This window comes from Fukomys damarensis, unplaced genomic scaffold, assembly GCF_012274545.1.
Source record: "Fukomys damarensis isolate Sample0158 unplaced genomic scaffold, DMR_v1.0_HiC HiC_scaffold_19, whole genome shotgun sequence".
Classification (NCBI taxonomy): Eukaryota; Metazoa; Chordata; class Mammalia; order Rodentia; family Bathyergidae; genus Fukomys; species Fukomys damarensis.
The window spans coordinates 58,383,020-58,406,702 of record NW_022900931.1 but is presented as its reverse complement, the minus strand read 5'-3'; the positions used below and the strand labels follow the sequence as shown (position 1 = coordinate 58,406,702).

The following is a 23,683-nucleotide window of genomic DNA, read 5'->3' as shown; positions in this document are numbered from 1 at the left end:
AGGCAGGATGATCGCTGTGTGAGTTCAAGACCAGCCTGGGCTACACAATGGGTTCCAGGTCAGTCTCAACTACATATTGAGACCCTGTCTCAAAAAACCAAAACCAAACCAAAACGTACCAAAATCACGAAAGTAACCTCCAATCAGGTTGGCTGTATTCTCACCATACGCTCTTCCAGACCCAGATTAATTTGTTGGCTGGTTTCAGACCTTCAATTTTAAAAATGTCTAGTTTGTGCTTGTCTACGAAGGAATGCGGCTGGGCACCTCCCACCGGCAATACTGAAAACAACTCCTACTACCATCACCTGTTTTTGGAGATCAAGCCATATATAGGCAGACCAAACCCAGATCTGGCCAGAGAGCTAGCTGAGCTCTCCAACATCACACCACTGTTTTGACAGGTTCCCCCGGACTTGTCATTCAGCCAAATGCTAGGCTCCAAGCTAAGATGCCAAAGCAAAGGAGAAAAGTGCAGAAATCACAACCTCTCTCTTCTTGCCATACCCTATCCCGCAGGATCCGATGCTACCAAGTGCCTGAATTCCAAGGTTCACCAGGAACGCCTGAGTCTTAATACCAGAACTATGAAGGGGGAAGGACAGCCAACTGGTCAGCCCTGACATGGAAGAATTAACCCAAAAGGGGAGAGTCCAGTTGATTCTTGGTTCCATTGTTTATAGGATGAGTAGCCTGAAGCAAGGTGGGTAATCTCTCTGAACCTCAGTTCCCTCATTTGCAAACTGAGGATACAAATTCTGGGCTAATATGATGTTAAGCTGAAGGAACAGATGAAAGACTGCTACATGCTGTAGGACCTGTCTCAGCATCCAAAAATACATGTTTCAAGCCAGGCACTGTGGCACATTCCTGTAATCTCAGCACTCGAGAGCCTGAGAAGGATCTTGAGTTAAGGCCAGCACGGACTATATAGCAAAACCCTGTCTCAAACAAAGTTATGCTTCAATATTGTTGTACTTGACTGGGAGACCCATGAAGGCAAGGATGTTTTGTTTTTTTCACTGCTATATACCCAGTATCTAAAAACAGTGACTGGCTTCCGCTGCCTGCCTCACAAGTGCAAGGGCCCAAGTTCGATCCCCAGTACCAAAAACAAACAAACCAACAAACACCGGAGACCTAAAAACAGTGACTGGCAAGCATTAAATACTTGTAGACAAGCTTGTTACACCTAGAATAAAATCCAAAATCCTTGCGAGAGGCAGATTCTGGCTGCTGTCACCTCTCTGATGTCACCTTATAATGCTCTGCCCACTCGGTCCAACTGGCATGATGTCATTCTCTTTCTCTCATCTCATATCCCTCAGGGCCTCTTGCCTGAATACTCATCCCTTCTCCCAGGTTGGCTTTTTCTCACCTTCCCAGTCTTATTTCACTGCCACCACTTCAGAAAGGTCTCCCCTAACAACTCTGCCCAACCTACAAGTTCCCACAGCTTTTCATGTGTTATGTGTTTGAGACAGGGTCTCATTATGTTGCCAGGCTGGCCTGGGACTCCTGGGCTCAAGTGTTCACCTGGCTATCCCTAAGCGTTAAAACTACAGGATGTGCCACTGTATCAGCTTCCCAACAGCTCCTTTTCCAGGGCTCTGCTCTTTCCCTCTACAGAAATTATCACAATTTGGAACACATTACATATTTGAGATTTTTGTGGTGGTTGTTGACGAATGCCTATCTCTCCCACTACACTGAAAGCTCTGGGAGGACAGGAAGGATAATTTTGTTCACATCTCCTTACCTATCACCTTGTTTATGTCACATACTGGACAATGCTCAACAAACTCTTGAATAGACAACTTCACCATCAACCATGCTGAGATCGATTATTAGAAAGTGCCAAAAAGGTTTCTCCTTACTGATCTGTTGCTCTTATCTCTTCTCCCTTCTCCATTCATTCCAAATTCCCCAAAAGGACATAAACTTTTAGAAACCCTCATATAACACGTAAATACTGCTATGTGACCCATACAGCTGGCAGCAAAGTCACTGTGAGGCTCTCAGCACTTTGATCTCTACTACCCTGATGTATCTTGGGCTACAAACCCTTGGCAAACTAGAAACGCTTTCATCCTAATTGCTGTAGCACAACAGAACAAAGTGATGGGCCAGCTGGATGAAGAAATCTCCTCTGCCCAGCGGTTTTTCTGGTAGAAAGCCCTTTGCCTCACCAAGTGTTTCCATTCATGGAGAGGCAGTGAGTAATGCAAAGCATTACAACCATTTTTCCTCTAGCTATTTCTAGGCACATAAATAACATTTAAGGTCTCAAGGTCAGCTTGAGAAAACAACTGAGCCAGGAAATACTCAAGCCAGTGCGAAGGCAGCAGAGACCCAAAAAGTTAAAAGTTGAGAGTGATGCCTTTATGGATAGTTTCTTGACTTTTCCCAGATAGATAGCACCAAATACAAAGTTTGATAAGGTCTGTGGGACCATTAATACAATTAGCAGAGGACTCAAGGAGAGCTTAGAAAAACATCACATTAATTTCTCAGGGATAAGAATCAATTTCTGCCCCAAACAACAAATTTATTGCACATCTACTATTTTCCTGAAATCTATCAACTCTTATTAGTAAGAAGTAACGTGCTTGGGCTTTTCTGTCTACAGTAATCTTAGCATTGACCTCTTTCCCAAAACTTGGACTGCCAACATCTTCCAGAAGTCAAGTATAAGTGACCTATGTCAAACAAGTATTTCTGCACATCTTCCACTTTGTACAGATTCTGAGATGTCAGTACATTTTGAAGGCTGACACTGTCCACCAGATTACTGTGTGTACAGAATAGCTGTCTTTGTAGAAAGTATCACTTTGGGCCCAACTTTCTACCACAGTATTTTTGATCATAGAAATATGGAGTCGGATCCTAAAAATAAGTATATGCTGAAATGAATTTTGAGGAGCCAACTCTAGTACCTAAGGTAATGACAAAAGGGGAGAGTACAGAGGATGGAAAACCATACATAGGGCAAACTCTTACTGCTACCATTTGTTTCAATCACCTTTTATCAGAGCGTTCAGTAAGGAGCAAAAGAAAATGGATTCTGTCCCTTCCAATAAGAGGATTAAGTAGCAGCAATTTAGTCAAGAAGAAAAGAGAGAGAAAAAAAAAAAAAAGCAAAAAACAAAAAGCAGAGAGAAGACCTAGATCATTTAAGGTCAGAAGTTACAAATGGGTAACTCTTGGAGCCAAACAGGCCCCATTCTGTAAGGCCTGAAAGTTTGGATGTTGCTTTGCTGTTAAATTGAAATAAATGTCCCCATAAAATTTTTGATTTCTACCTTCTCAGATAATGAAGCCCCAGACTCCCATTCCCACCCCTGGCTACAATCACTTGGGGCTACCTAAGCTATTTCCCTAGTTTTTTAACCTGCCCCATGATAATCCAGAGCCACACAGTCTCTCTCAGCCCAGAAGAGAGCCAGGAACACTCACATTCACTCCCTTCACGATGGTCCAACTGTCAGGACCACCACTCCAAGTGACAAGAAACATCTGGATGGAGCCACCCTTGTCCTCCCTATTCCAGATAAGAGTCTGAGGGCAGAAGTCCCTGTACCAGCTTCTAACCTCCCCTGAGCTCTGCCTCACCGGTGCTCCCACTGGTGGCCGAAAGCCCGGATAGGATAGGAGTCAAATCAATCCCCATAACTGGAACATGAAACTTGCTAGGGGACCTAGGAGACACTCCTTCCATGTAGCCAATACAAATGCTGGGGTTGGGGCACTGGAATGGAGCAAATGGAAGAGAAAGATGTGGTTAGGGAAATGTTACAACATAAATATCCTGGGCTCTGTGGGCCCCTGAGGAAGGATCCCCCCTACCCCAAGCTGCCAACACTTTCCAACTGGCACTAAGAGTGAGTAGCCAATTCCACAAAAATCAGAAAAGCCCATAAGTTTGTCTACATTCAAGGCTGAGCAATGAAGTTCTTGGCTGAGTTGCAGTTGCCTCTCCCTCGTTCTCCCAACTCGTTTCAAACTACTTGCAAGTCTTTTATTGTAAAGCTAGTAAGCCAACAACAAACATTCTAAGAGACAGTTTCCAAAATGACCCCAAAGAACAAAATTCTAGGGCTATAACTATGACAGTGTAGCACTATCATCCAGCCTGTCAAAAATGGTGCTCACCTTGCCAACATTTTGATGCCATATGGGCTCAGCTTTCCGGTGGTTATCACAAAGACAGGGGGCCAAGACAATTCCTAAAGCAGGCAACAGCTCAAGCAATCCATAGGAAACCATGTTCCTAGGTAGGCTATGGATGTGACTTTTGCCACCACACCCACCATGGTTTCTCCCGGCTCCTTCCCAGCTGCCTCACATACACTGGCAGCCTAAGTAAATAAATCCAGCAAACCTGCCTACCCCAGCCATCCACTGCAAACCAGACTGGGCTATGTAACCTCCTCTCGTGTAGATATGCTAGTAATCCCACTGACAGGGGATATCAGCAACTCAGTTTTTCTTGGATGGTGAAGCATCCTAGATCTGTCATTCCTCCCTAGCAACAGGTTCTAAGCCAGGAAGTAAGGACAGGCTGGCTACTAAGGTGGCTCCTCAACCCTATGAAACCACAAACCAAGAACCAAACACCCAGGACTGTGCTGGGTATGATGGCACATGCCTATAATCCTAGTCCTCCTGGAGGCTGAGGCAGGAGGACTGCAAGTTTGAGCTTGGCCTGGGCAACTTAGTGAGACCTTGTCTCAAAATAAAAAAGGCCTGGTCATTATAGACAGCTAAATTAGGTAGAAATATTATAGGCACTCAAGACAGGGATAGGCCCTCGAGGAAGTAAATGCAGAAGATGAGAACATATTACAACTGTGGCTGGAGGTCCATCTGCTGGAGGCCAGGCCTTGAGACAAAGACAAAGTCCAGGCCTACATACCACCCCAGGGGATAAGAAAATTGTATCAATAAAGTCTAGATAAACATCAGTCACCCTGGTGGGTGACCAGGACCTCAGATCTATCCCTTCCTAAAGAAGGTCTTTGCTCTTTCTATGTATTCTTGCTATGTGACCTTCTTCGCCGCTGGATCAATATTACCTAGGCAGGTATACTTGTTATCTTACTGGTTGATCATAGTTTTGACCCATGTTGTACCCACCTTGCTATTCTGCTCTATAAAATGCCCTTTGAGAAGTGGGGTCGTGGCCAGGGATTTAGCTCAGTGGTTCCGCTGCCTGCCTTGCAAACACAAGGACCCGAATTCAATCCCCGGTACCAAAAGAAAAAAAAAAAAGAAGTGGGGTTATTGGCAACCCACTTTCAGGTTTCAGGTCTTCTCTCAGGAACTCTCTCTCAATAAATATTTCCTGCTTTTAACCTCTGTTGTTCCTTAGAATTCATTCTTTGATTTTGGAGATCCCAAACTTGGTGTATCTGACATCTAGCAGGTTGAAAGTTGTATTATTTCCCTTAATCTTTGGGGATGTAGCTTGGTGCAAAGACCCTGAGTTTAATTCCCAATACTGGGGAAAAATATTAACAGATCATAGGATGTGAACTATGGGAAACATGCATGGTTCTCTTCTTTTATTCTCAAACATCCTTCTAAATCTGTTGGGAAAAAAAATAAAGCTGCTGGGATGTTACTCTAACTGTATCTGGATCTTGCATTAGCATTTCTAAGGCCAACGGTTCCATCAAAAAACTGGACTATGCAAAGCATGAAAGGAGACACCACATTACAGAGTCATCTGAGTAATTGACTGTAGTTTATTTGGAATTCTAAGGAACAGGCACCTCAAAAGAAATAACTCTCCTTAACCAAGCTTGGATCTCATGACTGCCTTCTGCCATATAAATAGAAAGCCAGCTTGCACATTTTGCATTAATGTCTTCATGCAGGGCTGCTTTGAGTTTATTTTTGTTGCTTTCATTTTAAGACTGTGTTTATGCCTCTCTGTTAGACTTCCAGGCAGTGGAAAAATGACAAGATGCAAAGCTTGTCCTTTTTTCGGAAACAGTCCAGACGGTTCCTGAGGCACATGAGAAGATTAACAACTTATAGATGCCAACTCGCTGGCATTGGGTAACTTTCCAAAAAAATTTTTTCAAGAAAGAAGCAGATATATCAAACTAGTCCTGTGTCAGTTTCCCGTAATTTCTAAAGACAGAGTAAGTGGTTACCTAGTGCCTAACTACTTACTACACTGCCTGTGGGTGACAAATTCCACATTGTAACAGCTACTTAACCAAAGCACTAAATGTGGAATGGCTCAAAAAAGGCTGTCTCCAAAAAAGCAGCAGCACTTTAAGGAGCAAGAATAGTAAGGATTTTTTTTTTTTTAAAGAAAAACAAGGAAAGTTTAAGCTAAGAATATTTTCGGGACCCTCCCTTGTGATTTCTCCATCACTCAGCTTTTTACTTGACAAGCTTCTTCTAGAGACAGCTAAACACACACACACTCACAAACTTATTTTTTTAATCCCATAACCCTCCTCCCTCAAGGCCAGAGGCTTGGTGGTGACAGCCTCAAACAATGACATCACCTCAGGTTTGCCTCCTTGGCAGGGTCACCAATATTGTTCACAGTGAATTTCCTGTAAAGGCTCTTTAGACAGGAAACTAGCCCTGTGCCTGAGTCCTGCCTATTCTGAGCCATCCTGTCAGGTCAAAACAAAAGCTTTTTGTCCCCTTAAAACACACACACACACACACACACACACACACACACTCTCTCTCTCTCTCTCTCTCTCTCTCTCCCCTGCATTTTTTTTTAATGAGTACCTTAATTGCAAGCTAAAGAAATAGATATATTTACGGATGACCTCATGCTTGCTGATAATTAGCAACTCGAAAGACCTGGCACATCCCTGCGCCCTGTTCCTTCTCCTCCACCCCCTCCTCCAGTACTCAGGTTAATTATGAAGCTTGACCTTCCAAAACAAATGGAAGGTTTGGCCCAGTGGGCTTCTCCTGTAGGGCTCCCATCACAGAGGGGCTCGTGCCCCCCATCCAGTCCAGAATGGAAAGTGTTTCAGAGAGGGTTGACTTGCCTGGGATAATGATGTAGGATGGGTGACAGGTTGAGGGGGGCTCACTCTATCTAAGCATTAACAAGTCTTAATTAACATCAGCGATAATTTAACCCTGGCAGAGTCAGGGGAAGAAAACTGCTCATCTCAGATGCAAGAAGTGTTTGGATCTGCACAGTCTCCGTGCTGCCGGGAGGAGATGCTAGGCGAGAGCTCCCACTGCAGACTTTCCTTTGTATTCTGTGTTCTCCTGGCATGCAAATCCCACAACTGGAGGTGCAGATGACTCAGGCTGTACTTTCCACACACGTTTTTATGCTAGAGGAGTGTCAACAGCTTGATTTGGAAAAAGCAAGCCGGGTGGCCCTCCCTCAGGGTCCTGCCTGCTGCCAACAATGGGAGCTCCTGAAAAAAGCTGCCCTACCGTCCCCCATCCCCCCCTCAGTTGTCACTCCACTGTAACATTTTCCAAATTTGCTGCAGGCCTGAGCCCGGTTACGGGAGAGGCTGGGAGGCGGACATTCTCTTCATTCTTTTGCCTTATTAGGCTGTGAGTTTGATTGCTTTTGGGGGGGACAGGGGCTAAGCTGAGGAATGGCATCAGGAAGTGACCCTGGGAAGGGGGGGCCCTGGAGGAATAAGAAAAGAAGAATGGAGCTGCAGGCAAGAGAAGTACGATGGGGAAGGAGACCTGGTAGTGACATGGCACCTCTAGGTCCTCCACAGTCCCACATTTGGAGTCCACAGCTGGACACAGGTTCCCGGGTACAAGCTGCTGCACACCCCTTGGCCCCACTGGACAGCCTCTTGGAGCCGTTATTTTGGGGTTATCAGTGGGAAGCTCTTCCTGTTTCCACATCAGTTAGCAGCTGAAGAGAAGGCGGTAGACTCCAGGCTGTGGGTTGAGTCTATAGAAATTTTTGTTCTGCTTTGCTTTACAGGGACAGGGAAAGGAACAGACCCAGGGAAAGAACCCCTTAGATGATGGCAAACTTAAATTGAATTCTGAACAAGCCTTCCTGGCACTGCCTATGCTCATCCAGACACAAAACCATTCAGGGCTCAAAACTCTTGAAACAAGAAGCCACCTCCCAGATAATGAGACCCAGATGGATGCAGAAGCTGGGAAGGACTACAGCGTGTCACTTGCAGCCCAAGTGCGTGTTGCCACTTGATGGAGGATGCGCCTTTGAAGTTGCTGGCTGGGTTTAGGCTCTGGAACTCCCTGGGGGAAAACTTCAGGAAAGGGGGTAGATGTTTGGGTTTTCCACTGCGCTGCACATTTCAGCAGGCCCTTTCAACCTCTTTGAAGAGGAGAACAGCAGCAGACCGCACCTGGGTGCAGGATGGAAGCCGCTGAAATAATTATTGAAGCACTTACAATGTGCCAGGCACTGTGCCAAATGCTTCAAACACAGTATTTCATTTATTCCTCAAAATCATCTTGTGAGGCAGAAGGATGCCCCTTTAAAGGGGACAACAGTCTCGTGCCCCAGACAGGCAGCCAGCCCTTGGGGGAGAGGCAGAGGAAGAGGAGAGCCCTCAGGTCTGTCTCCCTGCTCTCCTCCCATACCTTTCATTGCCTTCTAACCGCATGAGGACACAGAGTTGCCAAAAGCATTTCCCACAGGTGTTTGTGGGCTCAATACTGCCTCCCAGGTTGCAGCTGCTGGGCCTAGAGACGGCTCACATCCCAGTGTCATTGGAGCCACTGAGCAGGCTGTTCTCGCTAACCCACCAGCTGAGCCAGCTGTCCTGCAGATCCTGTGTTCAAACAAGAAACTTTGACCCTACATTTTCTGCAGCTTCTCCCCCAGAAATCTCTCTCAATGGAGGTGAAGCAAAACATTCCCTGACTACAAGTAATGAACTCCAAATTCTCTTTTCAATGAATACCTACCTTGCTAACATCTCTGCTTTTCAAAAAAGGGAAAAGTGGGCCAGGGATTTGGCATAGTGGTCCTGCTGCCTGCCTCGCAAGCACAAGGGCCTCAGTACCAAAAAAAAAAAAGCAATCAAAAACAGAAAAGTGTGTGTGTTGTGGGGTTACACACCTATAATCTCAGCACTCAGGAAGCTGAGGCAGGAGAATCACCACACAAATTTAGGGTTAGTTTGGGCTACAGTGAATTTCAAGACCAGCTTGAACTACATAGAACCTGTCTCAAAAAAACAAATAAAAGCGGGGGAGGGAGAAGCACCTAATAAAGACCCTGCCTGGAATCCTTGAGGAGGCAGAGAAGAAAACAGAAACTAGCTGGGCTAATAGCCTCCAGCCCTCTCTCCCAATGGCACCAAGTCAGAGACTAGCTCAATCTAGGTGACCCTTCCCACCTTCACCAAATCCCTTTATGGCAAATCTATCAATTCCAGGCAATCTAAAAGATGGAGGCCAGGTTCTATTGGAAGATGCAATTACTATTCTACTTTCCTTTTATTTTTTGGTACCTGGATCAAACTCAGGTCCTTGTGCTTGTGAGGTAGGTGCTGGAACCACTGAGCTAAATCCCCGGCCACTATTTAACTTTCTTGAGCTGAACTATATTTTAGCTTTCAAGCAACATCTGTAGTGGGAAGGAACCCCCCTGAAACCACATGGGAAAGGTGTGGCTACCCATGCCAACCCTATCTCACAAGAGCAAGAGTACAGCTTGAGGATGTTAAATTTTGGAAAAGCACATGAAGAGCACTGCAGTACTTGAGTCATATATTTGGCCATGAGCAAATGAATGAATGTTGTTTTAAAAAAAAAAAAGTAAAGCATTTCCAGCGATGGGAATGCTAAAGTTCCACAAGCCAGCTCTAAAGCCATTTGATTTTAAAAAGTAGCACCTGGAGGCTCAGCTCGGCAAGCAAGCAAATAAATTATTTTTGTGGGGAGCATCAGGGATAGAAGAACTCTGGACCTTGTAAGGTGGTGGCACCACTGAGCTAAATCCCCAATCCACAAGAATAAATTCTTAAGGAGTACAATGCTGGGCTACCCTTGTCTCAGGGACAGCACACGACCTGTAGCACATCTAGCAGCTGGCCTGGTGGCATCTCTGTGCTCTCAGGACAGAACAGCCAATCCCAGTGAGAGCAGTCACTGGGAGCAAGAGGCTATGTGCGACCCCACACACTCTGAGGAGCTACTGAGGCACAGGGCTTGAACAGACCTTGGGATGAAAGAGTCTCTCCCTGTTCCTCTTTGTTAGAAACCATGCTTATTTTGAGAAAGCCATCAGCAAGGGGAAAGCAAACATCTCTAATCGTAGACAGAACAGGCTCCCCAAGCAGGGAGAAAGGCTGACCACCTACTTGTCTGGGAAAGCAGCAGGACCCCCAAGAGACTTGATTCAGAACCTGGGGCCTTGCTATTCAGAGGTCCACAGGTGGGCTAAGAATGAGCAGGTACATACCCTTAAAACCTGAAGCTCCCCAAAGACAATGCACATTGTGAGAAGAACTCATAGGACTATCTAATGGAGGCTGCTGTATTTGGTTGCAAACAGGACCCTCTCACCGCCCCCCACAGTGGAGCAAAGGCCCACCCCTCCTGCACACTCACCTCCTTTATGAATGTTTCCATGACTGATCCCACCTGCCCTTATCACCCCTTTCCTCTCCTAGGACACGGCTACAGTGCTGTGGGCTTGTTGGGGTGCCGCTTAGTGTCCTTCTGAGGTCTCATGTGGCTTTTGCTTTCTCCCCAACCACACCGTGAGTGCCTTGAGAGCATGGGCCGGGTCTCCGGTTTCTCTCATACCCCCAAAGGCACAGCGCAGAGCCTTGCTCTGCAGAGAGGCCCAGTGAGGGCTGCTGTCTGGCCCTGGCGGTCATGTTTCTACCTAGAGCTGGACTCCAGAGTCCACGAAGCCCCAACTCAAATTACATGAGAAGCTGGTTGGCTATGAAATGCAGACCCACTCTGGTCAGCAGATAGCAATAGTCATCCTGCTACCCAAGAGGCAACTTTCAAAGGACCCTCCAGGTCTTTATGGTGTGATAGAAAGAGGCAGCTCTGCCCCAACAAAGCCTTTTCTCTCTCCAACAATTTGAAACACATTCAGCTCAGCACAAATGCGTAATAAGCCACCCACCATGGAAACTTAGAGCTGTATCCCAAACATAGGGTAAGACTCAATATAATCTGACACATTTTCCATTGCCACAGTTCTTTTTGCCCACTCTGAATCAATTTTATAAAGCCTACTTTCTCTCCATCTCTCTCAGCTACTTAAAAGATTTAACAAGTTTACAGGGGTATGCTGCCAGGAGAGTGGAAACCTTGCCATCTTCTTTCCAGCCAAAGCAGCTGCAATGGCTGTGCCATTACAAATGGACTTATTCAGTTGCCCTTTGTATCTTGTTGACAGGGAAGATGTCTGCTGTCAGATCTCCAGGGTAGGGCGGAGAGAATCCCAGCCCAAATTCATGATACAATTGATTTGAGGAACTTGTTGGATGCTGTGTACAGAGGTAGGAATGAATGCAATTTTGTGTGTGCGGTTTCTTAAGATCTCAATGCATAGTTCAGGCTGACCTTCAAATGGCTGTGTAACCCAGGAAGATCTCAAACTCCTTTGGATCCTCCTGCCTCAGCTTCCATGGTGCTGGATTACTGGACTGGCACGCCCAGGCTGGAGGCAGGATAGCTAAGGATAGCCCAAAGCTGTCACTGCTCCTCCCTCTCTGAGTAAAAGCTACAGAACTAGTCTGACAAGCTGCAGTTTCAAATGGGGAGCCATGGACCCAGAGAAATGAGTTCCTGGATGGGTTTCCAGGGCTGTAGAGAAAGCTGAATGCCTCAGTGAATCAGCCTGTATGTCTATCTCTCTGAATCAGAACCACCCTACCTCCATCTGACCAAAGGAAATAATGAATATAGAGAAGAGGAATTTACAAAGAGGGAGGGGACCTAGCAGGAAAGCCAATTTAAAATTCAGGCTTCTAACTCTGAGTAGAGATATTCAACATTAAAAAAACAAAATAAACAAAACAAAAAAACAAGTGGCATCCTGGGTAGAAAAGGCTTCCTTGTAGAATCAGAAGGAGCTTTAACTTGTTTATGTGATAGAAGTTAAACTTTCTGAAAGAGTACACTACAAAGCCATGAGTGGCCGGGCATGGTGGCGCATGCCTGTAATCCCAGTACTCAGGAGGCTGAGACAGGAGGATCGCTATGAGTTGGAGACCAGCCTGAGCTACAAAGTGAGTTCCAGGTCAGTCTCAACTACATAGTAAGACCCTGTTTCAAAAAACAAAAACAAAAACAAAAAACCCAAAACCAAACAAACAAAAAAGCCACGAGTACTCAGTGCTGTAAAACTCCAGATTCAAAAGTTACCAAGGCTTTAATCAAACACAGGTGCCTACTGTAGCAATGATGACAGAGATAATTGAAGCTTTTGGTTTAATGTTTCGCAGTCCTGGACTTTCCACTTCAGAAGCCCGGTCTGGCCTGTTCTGGGGGCCTGAGAGGAAAGGGGTACAACGCCAGAGTTCTGGAAGCATGAGGCTCCTGACTTACTGGACTCAATCTAGACCTCCTCGGCACTTCTAACGACCAAACTCTGAGATCTGGCTATGCCCATCTCTTCCCCTTGCCCTGCTCTGGCCAGTCTGGTCTTCCCTGTGCTCCTCAGGGTCTCTGCACTCCAGTTCCCTCTGATGGGAACAGCCTTCCCTAGTGCTCTCCTGGTTCTCTCTTGTTCATCAAGGAACCGCTGAATGCCGTCTCTTCAGAAACCTTCCTCTGCAGTTAATGTAATGACTCTGCACCCGCCTACCCTCACTACCCACTCCCAAAACTACTCCTAATCATTGGACTATAGCGAAGTGTAGAAGTAAGAGCATAAACTTGGAAGCTGACCCTTCTAGGCTGAAGTCCTGGCACTGTCACCTGGGCCAGTGGCTTAACTGTCCACGAGTTCATTTCTGCATGCATTCTGTAAAGGTAATAACATACTTCAGGAGGTGAGCTATATCGCATGGGCATATGTCAGTCAGGCCACGTGAAGCACCTGGAATAATCGTGTCTTACACAAAGCAAAATACTAGCTGCTGTTACTATTTAATTTATAGTACCTAATCCTACCTTTATTATTTATATGTTTGTCGGCTTCCTCATCAACTTGTGAGCAGATCAAAAACATACAAAAAAGAGATGGAAGATGGTCTGCATTTGGTCATCTGACTTCCTTGGTTGTCACTGCTCAAAGACCCTCACAGTCTCACATAACTGAACTCACAGAGCTTGAAGTCTCATGTTTAAACTATGCTTGGAATGTCTGATAGGAACATGCACTTATTTTTAGGCATGAAACTTGTCTCCTAAACTAACCCCGTGGCCCCCAAGCAGGCCGTATTTGGCAAGGATTGCTCTGTGCTTGTTTATTAAAGAGACCCAGAACTTTCTCAACCCTTGAGTAGCTGCTCAGACAACTCAGTGTACTGTGAGTCAGTTACTTTTGTGGTCAAAGCTTGTTCCCTCTGAAATCTCAGAGATGGTTTTGTTCAGAGGGTAGGAGCTCCCCAGAGGATAAGAGGTGCGCTCCCTCTCCCTTATCTTCTTCAGCTTTGAGCTGTGACCTATAGCTAATCATCCCCAAATTGGTTAACAGCTCTCAAATACCTGAATTCTCTTCCATGGTTTGGCCCTTGTGGTTGAGTTAGGAAAGTTACAAAGGGAGAGGAAAAAATAGTTTCAAAAAATCACCACGGGGACGGGAATTTAGCTCAGTGGTTCTGCTGACTGCCTTGCAAGTGCAAGGTCCCGAGTTCGATCCCCAGTACCCCCCAAAAGATAAAAAAATAAAATAAAAATCGCTAAGACCACTCTTCCCTAACTGGCCTAGGTGTTTCCTCTCATCCTGTTAGAGGAGATACAGTGCTAGGTGATTAAAGCCGACATCCTGAAATATACAACGTAATACAAGGCTTTCTGTTTAACAGCAAGTCAAATTCCACCAGTCTTGGCAGAACAGCTCAAATGATCAAAAAAAAAAAGTAACTGCCTCACAGTCCTGGTGATGTTTACTGTCTGGATACTTTCCAGGACTTGAAAATCTGAATCGTGACTGGTTAGCAGACAGCCTGTAAGAAGGGGTCAATTCATCAGACTGCCCTTAAAACCAGCCTGGCAAGTTGGCTGCTTCCAGACAGTTTGGATTTGGAACCAAGTTTACTTCATAGGCTAGAACTGGAAGATCACACAAGTCTTAAAGTAAAAACTGAAACAACAAAGACAACCTGATCCTTCCAAATGCAAGCAACAAAAAAGGGGGAAAAAAATACAAGCCAGATCCAGTAACAGCTAAAAAGTCACTTTGTGAAATCACGTAATAGTTTCAGACATATAGTTTAATGGAAAGCCACTCATTTTCTTAAAGTAAGAGGGCAGTGATAGGGAAGAAATGTTTATTTACTGGCAGAGTTGGGAGGATGTGGATTTTTTATGTGGATTTTTTAAAAAATGTTATTTGTACTTCAGATTTGACGGAAACTTTAGAGTTCTTTTTAAGTTGTCTATGTTTGGGCCGGGGATTTAGCTCAGTGGTTCTGCCACCTGCCTTGCAAGTGCAAGGACCTGAGTTGGATCCCCGGTACCAAAAGTTGTCAATGTTTGTGAAATCAGGCAAGATGCAGATGCCTTTTGCTTTATTATTAAGAAGTCACAGGGCCGGGGATTTCGCTCAGTGGTTCTGTCACCTGCCTTGCAAGCTCAAGGACCTGAGTTTGATCTCCAGTACCAAAAAAAAAGTCACAGGGCCAGGGATTTAGCTTAGTGGTTCTGCCGCCTGCCTTGTTGCAAGCGCAAAGACAGCAGTGGTGGCGAACCTATGGCATGAGTGGATGTTACAATCATCGAAAGTACTAAAAGATTTGCCATCGATGGCCTAGAGGAAAAAGCACGACTGGTACAAAGTCATCAGCTGCTTCACATGCACACCGCTTTATTGATAAAGTAATGGACTGGCCCAATGCCTCATTAGAGGATACAGACCTCTAACCCCCTTCTCAAGAAGGCCACTATGAATAAGGCTATTATCCCAGAACATATGAATGCAACTTTTTGTTTCTTTATTTCTTTGAGACAGGGTCTTAGTCTATAATTCAGGCTGACCGTCAACTCACTATTTAGCCCAGGCTGGCCTCAAACTCATGGCAATCCACCTGCCTCAGCCTCCTGAGTGCTGGGACTAAAGACATCCACTACCACACCCAGTGAACAGCATTTTTTTCAGCCTAGGGACCCAACACTCCATTAGTGCTCACTCTGGGCATGGCGACATTCCTAAAACAGTAAGCAGGCAACACAGTTTCCATGGTAAATTAAACACCTTTTACTCACACTCAGATTTAGACAGATCACAGAGCACCAATGTGTTAACCTTTTACATCTTCACAGTGGGAAGTCAGCTTCTACCACTGCCTTTGCTTCTTGGCCATGGAAGGCCTGTTACTCTGATAATTCAAGGCGTAGACCCTTACCTCCTCTTATAGTGACACCCCCTCAACCAATGTCCCAGCAATACCTGGATGTGGAATCACCTGCAAATTTTCCTCCGTGACGTTTCTCCCAACCTCAAACTGATCTTTCTCCACCACCAAAATGAAGCACATGAGTGAGAGGTGTGCATCTATTTCACTTCCTGCTGTGCCCACATTCTGGATGCTGCTAATTAAGACATTCTTAGAACTGAAATCAGTCATTACTACTCAGAAGGTGGAATGAAGAAACTCTTTATCTTGGGCTTTTAGGAGATTAAAAAAACAAATGCGCTCCCCCTTTGGACTTGGAGAAAGAGTAAGATATATTGGTTATTTCCGATCCACTATGGCTTCCCCCCACACCTAAAAGCCATCAGACAGGGGATAAAAAGATGAAAAGAAAAACCCACTAGAAAGCCAGCGACAGACATCACTCAATCCTACACCTTTGGGGGGAAACTGAAAAGCATAAAACAAACCACAAAGTCTTCTTTATTCCTGCCTGCAGTCCAATACACAAATGCTATTGTACTACTGTGTTCTAGCATCCCATTCAATCATTGCAACACCGGCAGTGATATTTCCCAAGTCGACTTCACTGTGTTCCGCCGGGGCACAACTGCCACTTCCAATTCCTTCTGTTCCCTGTCCAGTTCAACCGGAAAACAAGGAATGTGTTCTGCTGAGATCTGGGAGAAAAACATTTAAATAAGCCTTTCTGAACTAAGCAGCAGAGTACCGCTTTCCTTTCAAATGCAGGGTTCAAATACCCCACAGGACAGCAGTATGCTTTATTGATGGAAGCGGCAAAACTTGAAGAAAACTGCAGCCTTAAAGCTGTGTGAGGAGCAAGTGATAAAACCCACAATTTTTACGTTTACAATGTGGTTTGGCTTCTTAAAAATGGAAACCCAACAAAGCCTTAACACTTTAAAGTAAAGATGGACAAAGTTATCATCCAACCATGAGTAATATGTGCAATTCTAGTAGGGCAGGACGTTGCGAAGGGCAAGGGGCTAAGTGTTCTGGGTAAGTCACTGCCCTGCCTACCTCCACAGAGAAGTTTTTCAAAGTGTGGCATGCACAATAGAGATTTAAAAAATTATCCACATACTACATTAAACCTGGAATCATACTGAGCCGGTTAATCCCTTGATTCACTTGTAAACCTGGGAATTAAAAGAAAAGGTCTCAGCTTGGTACTGAGGGTCTTTAGCACCTCAGCATCACAAGCCAATCTCTTTTTAACAAAGGGAGAAGCCAAAGCCTCCTAGCTAAAACTTAATGACACTGTTTTGCTTTCTTTTTTATTGTTGCTTTTTTAAGACAGAGTCTTACTATGTAGTTCAGGCTGGCCTTGAACTCACAGCAATCCTCCTGCCTCAGCCTCCACACCTGGCTGTTTTGTTTTGTTTTGTTTTGTTTTTTTCCTATTTTTTGAGACAGGGTCTCACTATATAGTTGAGACTTAACCTGGAACTCACTATGTAGCCCAGGCTGGTCTCAAACTCACAAAGATCCTCTTGCTTCAGCCTCCAGAGTGCTGGGATTACAGGCATGCACCACCATACCTGGCTGGCTGTTTTGCTTTCAATATTCTTATTTTTGCCAGGGATTTAGCTCAGTGGTTCCACCTTTTGAGACAGGGTCTCACTATATAGTTGAGACTTAACCTGGAACTCACTATGTAGCCCAGGCTGGTCTCAAACTCACAAAGATCCTCTTGCTTCAGCCTCCAGAGTGCTGGGATTACAGGCATGCACCACCATACCTGGCTGGCTGTTTTGCTTTCAATATTCTTATTTTTGCCAGGGATTTAGCTCAGTGGTTCCACCTCCTGCCTCACAAGGACCTGAGTTCGATCCCTGGTAAAAAAAAAAAAAAAAAAAAAAAAAAAAATCCTTCTATTTATGACCAGGGAAGCTAAGTTTTCCATTACTATACTCATATCAATTTTCCTTTTACTATTTATAATAAAAATTCAAAATGACTTAATGGTAACTATTAAATATATAAACTAAAAGTGAGTATGAAAAAAATCACACTGATGTTGATGTTGAAGAAGCAGAGACCAGCACAGACAGAATGGGCTGGCTGGAGCAGAGCATGGTGGTACATGCTTGTAATCCCAGTACTCAGGAGGCTGAGGCAGGAGAATTAACAGTTCAAGGCCAACTTGGCTACATAGCCTTAAAAAAAGAATGCTCAGCTTGGGGAACCACTATCCTATCCCTCACTCTTTTTTTTTTGTTTTGTTTTGGTACTGAGGATTGAACTCAGGACCTTGTGCTTGCCAGGCAGGCACAGTGCCACTGAGTTAAATCCCTGGCCCGTGGTCCGTGTGGAGTATGTGTGTGTTTGGAGAGGGTCTCATCCCAGTAAAGCAGGAGCCAGCAACAGGTGGCAAACAGCAACTCCCAGGTAAACCCAATCTGCTGGCTTTCAGATAACACTTCAATATATCATATCTAAGTAAAGGGTCACTGGCGTCTTTTCAAATGGAAGGCAACCATGTTACCGCAAGCAGCTTTTAGACTTTCCATGGACATTCCAAGTTAATGCCTCTATTGTTTATAAAGGAAGAGGGGAGATGAAAGAACACAACCAAAAAAGGCACAACACCAAGACAAATGTCTCTTGGGGATTTTTATAATGCCAGGAAGACTCACAACTAGGATAAAACTGACATAAGAGCACTTTTGCCTGTTAAATGTATACAAAGGTTTAACTTTCTAGAAGAGTCTGGTGCTTTCTTTCCCAGCCAGCTGGTTTAAACTCCCTCCCCACACACAAGATCAGTCTTTTAAGTGGAGGCTGAAATTTAAAATGGTTCAGTTTCTCTTTAATTCAGTGAACCTTATACTCCTTGATACCTGGGATACAGACTAAAATGTAACTCATAAACCTTCTTGAAGAAAAGTAAGTGATACTCGCAGGCACTTTCAGACGCTCTATAACAAATTCTGGCGCCTGCATTGCCAACACTGTAAAACTAAGTTTCCTTATAACTCTTCTTTGATGTTTCAAAGTTTAAACCGGTCCTAAAAGAGACTAATCTTGGGCTCTCAAACTACCCATGCAATAAAGACTTCTTTCACACTTGCATGGATGACGGTATTTGTATCTGCTCAAGTAGAGACTTCCATCTATCCTTTAATAGGTCAGTATTTCAGTTCCCTCAGCCATTGAATTACCAACTTGCTATCACATGCCTCTCTTATTTCCATGAAAAAAGAAAAGGAGAGGAAAAGTCTTAAACAAGGTAACATGAGTGTTATGTTAGTCTGTAAACTAAATACATAAATAAAGGGAACGGAAGGAAACTGAGGGAAGGGAGTTCAGTGTGACTGCTGAGAATATAGACATCGCAGAGTAAAGAAAACAAGGGTAGAGCTGGAAGAACACTGATCTAAAATATACTAAATGCCAGGAAAGAGATCAACATGTTGGTATTCTGACTATTCAGAAACTTGAATGAGCAAGGGGTACAACAGAAAAATAGCTGTTTGCTAATTTTCCCTCCTTTCTTCCCTTCAAAAGATACAAGCAGCAGCAGCACCAGCAGCAGAGATTATGTTTTTGAAGAACAACTCAAAGATGTGGTCAAAGGTTTCTGCAATTCCCAGCACACTATAAATCAGTATAGCAGAAGCCTGAAGTGTTCATCTCAACAGTCTCAAATTCCCTGGGCCTTCCCAAATCAATTCCTTTTTGGCTCCACTCTCCTTGTCATCTGATAGATAGCACTGGCAAATAACTTGTACTACGTACTCAGTTAACTCTGAAAAGGGTACTGTCTGTCCAAAGGCTGCCATGACTGCAGAGTGTGTCCAAACAGAGGCTTAGTTAGCCTGGATCAAGGCTGGTCCTTGCTCCCATGTCCCATTCTGATTAAGAGGACATGCTGAGAGTTTAATGCTACTTTTTGGTTGTTGTTTTTTGTTTTTGAGACAGGGTCTCACTTTGTAGTTCAGGCTGCCCTTGAATTCACTGTCTAGTCCAGGCTGGCCTTGAACTTGCAGAGATACTCCTGCCTCAGCCTCCCAGGTGCTGGGATTACAGGCGTGCACCACCACACCCAGCTTTACAAGGCTACATTTTAACTGACCTCTCTGAGTGTCTCTCACCTGGATATGAAGATTCAACCTCATTTCCTGGATTATTTCCTCCTACATTTTTTCCTAACTTTCCAACAAGTCAGCCCATTTGAGGTCTAGCAACTGGCTACCATTAAATGACAGCTTGTAGCATTAGTTCCAACTGGAAGGTGAGTCAGCTCCTTGGTGACAAAGTAGCCTCCCTGTTGGTCTGGGAAACCAGAAGCAGGGAGGATGTTTCAAAAGGCAGAGGGCAATTCCAGGCCCACTCCCAGAACTGCCTAAAATAGGTGAAGTAGCAGGCACCCCTGCACAGCTGCCAGATCTCAACTCCCAACAGGAGTGTTGGGCCCTGAGCACCAGGCCAACCTTCAGTACCAACATGTTCTGAGTGAAGGGACAGAATGCTAGCAGTAGCTTTCCCCATATCTCTCCCAAAAGGGCATGCAGAGTTTACTCGCCCTTTTCACATATTTATACACTTATTTCTGGAGAACAAACTGGTGACTTTTTTTTCCTAAGTGTATTATTCAGTTTTAAAAACTCCTAAGGGCCTGTTAGTCTTAGCTGGGTCCTAAAAGGCAAGCAATTAAGAGTAATGGAACAAAATAACAGATGGCTATTTTAGGGACTCCATCATTGGGGTGGGGGGAGAGAGAGAGCAAGTAGAAAGAGAGAGAGCAAGAAGGAAAGAAAGAAAAGGGGGAGGGAGGAAGGGAAGGCAGGCAGACCTACTTGGAGAAAAGCAAATCAGAACTTTCAAATAATTAACTCACACCTAAAAGAGTACAAGCCAAAGGTCAGGGTCTAACACTGAGGCCCTGCAAATAAAGATGTTTCAAGAAACACACAGGCTTAGCAAGCAAGGTCTGTCCTCTTGTTGTGATGAGAAGTCACGGGGTACCTGTCAGAAGATCTCACCCTTCCATGAAAGCAAGGCATTGCAAGGATACTCAGGCCCTTTTAGAAACCAGAGAGGGGTACTGTGGACTATAGCTCAAGAAGTTACTCACATGCCTGTAATCTCAGCTACTCTGGAGGATAAGGAGGGAGGATCACCTGAATCTAGGACATACTTTCTTTTCCTTCAAAGATCAAACCAGTCTTTCTTCATCCCTCCAGGAAAATATTCCAAGCCTCCCATGTAAAACTGTTGCATAACCTACTTATTTAGATAATGCCTTAGTTCTAGGGGCCCCTAAAAGTCAGAGCAAAGGGCATTCAGGTAGACATGAGACACACACTCAGTTGGGCCAGCCCCTGCTCAGCTGTTCTGGACGCGGAATTCAGAGGGTAAGAGTATGTACGTACAAGACCAGCACTCCTTCTATGCCCAGTGGATTGGCCTTGGAGAGGAAGCAGAGTAATCTGTCATTCCCTAAAGGAACACTACAACATAGAAAAAGACCAGCTGGCCTGTTTAGGGTGAGGGTAGAAGATTCTCTTGGAAGAGAACAGCACAACACGGTGTGCTCCTTTCCATTACTCCTTCCCCATGTCATAAAGGCTCCCTACCCCACAGGGGAAAGAGCACAGAGGTGATGAAGCAATACTTTTCCCCTACACAACAGCTAAGTGTAAATATTTGCTAGAACAGGTATAAGGCAGGGCATACTAGAACCTGGTCCTTACTGAGAATCTAAAGCAGCTGGTTCTAGAGGACACTGTGAGCCACCCTTTCCAGCAAACTTGCTGGAGGCCTTGGGGTTCTGGTGAGACCTGGTTCCTGCACAGGGTTTGGTGTGCCAGCCTCACCCTGAGAGCAAGGGAGACTAACCACAAAGAAGGACACACCCTAACTCTTAGGAGGGAGGAGAACAGAGCTAACAAAAGGAGGCACTTGGGGAGTAGTAGAAGACAGAACAGGAAGGTCTCCTACTAGCACCATTGAAGAAAAAGGGCTACAGCTCACTTTCACAAGCACGTAAGAGATGGAAAAGACAGATACAAGGCATTCTCAAAAATGACGCTGTGGCCCCCTGCTCCCCTCCCAATTTTCCAAGCCTCTTGGCAACCCTCAGCCTTTTCCAACCTTGCACTGCCTTGAGCAATAAATTACTGTTGGGACTCCAGACTGATCTCCCCTTCCCCTCAAAATGCGTTTAACGTCAGATACTCAACATGCCTATCCTGAGGTAGGTGAGGCAATGGCAAAGGACACCACCCCCCACCAGGACTGATGAGATTATTCAAACTGGTGTTGGCTGGTAATTTAGCCAAGGTTATGCCAGGCTCCACCTCAGGCTGCCCTGGAACAGCTGCATTCTCCCACTTTCTCTGCAGTCTCCAGACGAGGATGCCTGTGCCCAGCCCCAAAACACCAACTCGCACCCACAACACACTTTCAGTCATTCTCCACTTTAGAGTCTACCTCCATGATCCTGAAAAATCTCCACCAACCTCCTCTCCCTCAGCCTCAGAGCCCTCACCCAAAGCCCCACGACCACACACATCCACCTTTGTGGAATTACCAAGGGCCCTTTTGATACCTTTGCTCATTTTACAAACAACAGAATTACTCTGCGAGACTGAGGATCCCGCACAAGGCCGCAAGGCCGATGAGTAATAATACGAAAGGAAAAATCTAGATCTTCCTAACACATTCAATGTTTCTAACTTAAAGTACTTGCCACCCTCTTCACACACTACCCTTCTGTACAACCCCCTCCCCACACACTCCTTTCTTTAGCTCTTGCCCCACACCTTCAAACCCTCTCTTGGATCACTTGGAGCTCCCTCTCTCAACCATGTTAGATTATCCGCCCCCGACACACCAACATTCTCCCTGGGCCTCCTGCTACACTTCTGAATTCCCTTTCACTCCTGTGAGTCCCCCTAGTTGCTTCCAAACCCCAAAGTAAACCAGAAAACGCATTCTGCTTTAGGATCCCTTTACCACTCCCTTCCCGAACAAAAAAAAAAAAAAAAAAAAAATACAGAATTCTCCCTGGATTTTCACCTCCTCGCCTTTCTAAGGAGACTTTCATTTCCTAAACTAACTTCCCTCCCATCATCCGCCATTCCAGGGCACTTTCCCCCTCACCATTCTCACCTTTGCCTCAGGCTCTTTCAACCCTTTGCTCAGCTTCCCAACCTCCTTATCAACCTTCCAGAAATTCCCCTTTAGCTTCTCCGTCCATCAATTCCTTTCATCTTTCTCTTCTTTTTCTGCACAAGCACCCCAAATAAATCTCACTCCTCCAAAAACGTCTTCACAGGCCTCTTACTTCTCCCGCCAGCATCCCATCAGACCCTTAGACTCTCGACACCCTCGACCCCTGCCAATCTCCACCCTAAGCCCGTCTTTTCAGATCTTCTCCCCTTAGCTCCTCTTATTCCCAGGCTCGCTAGTGCTTCCGTCCCTCTTCAGACTCCACCACCCCTTCTTTGGCTCCCCCAACTCCATCTTCTGATTTTCTCACTCTTAGTCCCTACTGGAAGCCCCAGCCTAAGGCTCCCCCAATTCTGATCTTTCTCAAACTTTTTGTACTGCAAAGAATTCCCTCTATATTCGGGCTCCCAGATCCCCAATTCTACCCTGGCCCTCAAATTACCTTCCCAGGCTCCGTCTTCTCCTTCAGCTCTCCCAACCCGTTCTCTGACCTGGATCCCGCCTCACACCCCAATTCCATTTTAGCTTCTCCCGTCTCCTCGGTTCCCCTAGTTCCCCGCCCAGACCCTCCAAACCATCACCAGAATTCCTGATTCTTTTTTGTACATTCCCATATTCCCTACCCAGGCACCAATTATTTTTTGAGACTCCCAATTCTTTCCTCAAGCTCTACGACTTTTTTTCACTTCAAAGCCCTCTCCAGGCCCGCCAATTCCTTCTCAGGACTCACAATTCCCGTCAGACCCTGCAATTCCCTCTCGGTACCTCCGATCTCCTCCCCGGCGCGCCGGCCTCCCTCGGAAACCTCCCCCCAACCCGTCCCGCACACCTTGCGCTGTTGCTTCTCCCAGGCCGGGTCCAACAGCAGGTCCCGGTCCCAGTCGTCCTCCTGGGCCATGTAGTCGCCCATGCCACCCCCACCTCCAGCGCCATTGCCCGCGCTGCTGGGGCCGTACTGGTACGACTGGTTCGCCGCGTGGTAGTCCACC

At 45.5% G+C, this 23,683-nt stretch overlaps 1 protein-coding gene across 5 annotated transcripts in view; it reads right to left on the bottom strand.

Moving 5' to 3' along the window:
- Actn4 (actinin alpha 4) overlaps nucleotides 1-23,677 on the bottom strand; it is a 71,328-nt gene extending 47,651 nt beyond the window's left edge. For 4 of the 5 annotated variants that reach the window (XM_010632821.1, XM_010632822.1, XM_010632824.2 and 1 more), the window contains exon 1: nucleotides 23,524-23,677. In XM_010632821.1, coding sequence (XP_010631123.1) covers nucleotides 23,524-23,604 — 81 coding nt within the window. In that variant the 5' untranslated portion in view covers nucleotides 23,605-23,677. The remainder of the gene's footprint in view (nucleotides 1-23,523) is intronic. The other variant, XM_010632823.2, reaches the window with a different exon arrangement.
- Nucleotides 23,678-23,683: the final 6 nt, after the last annotated feature.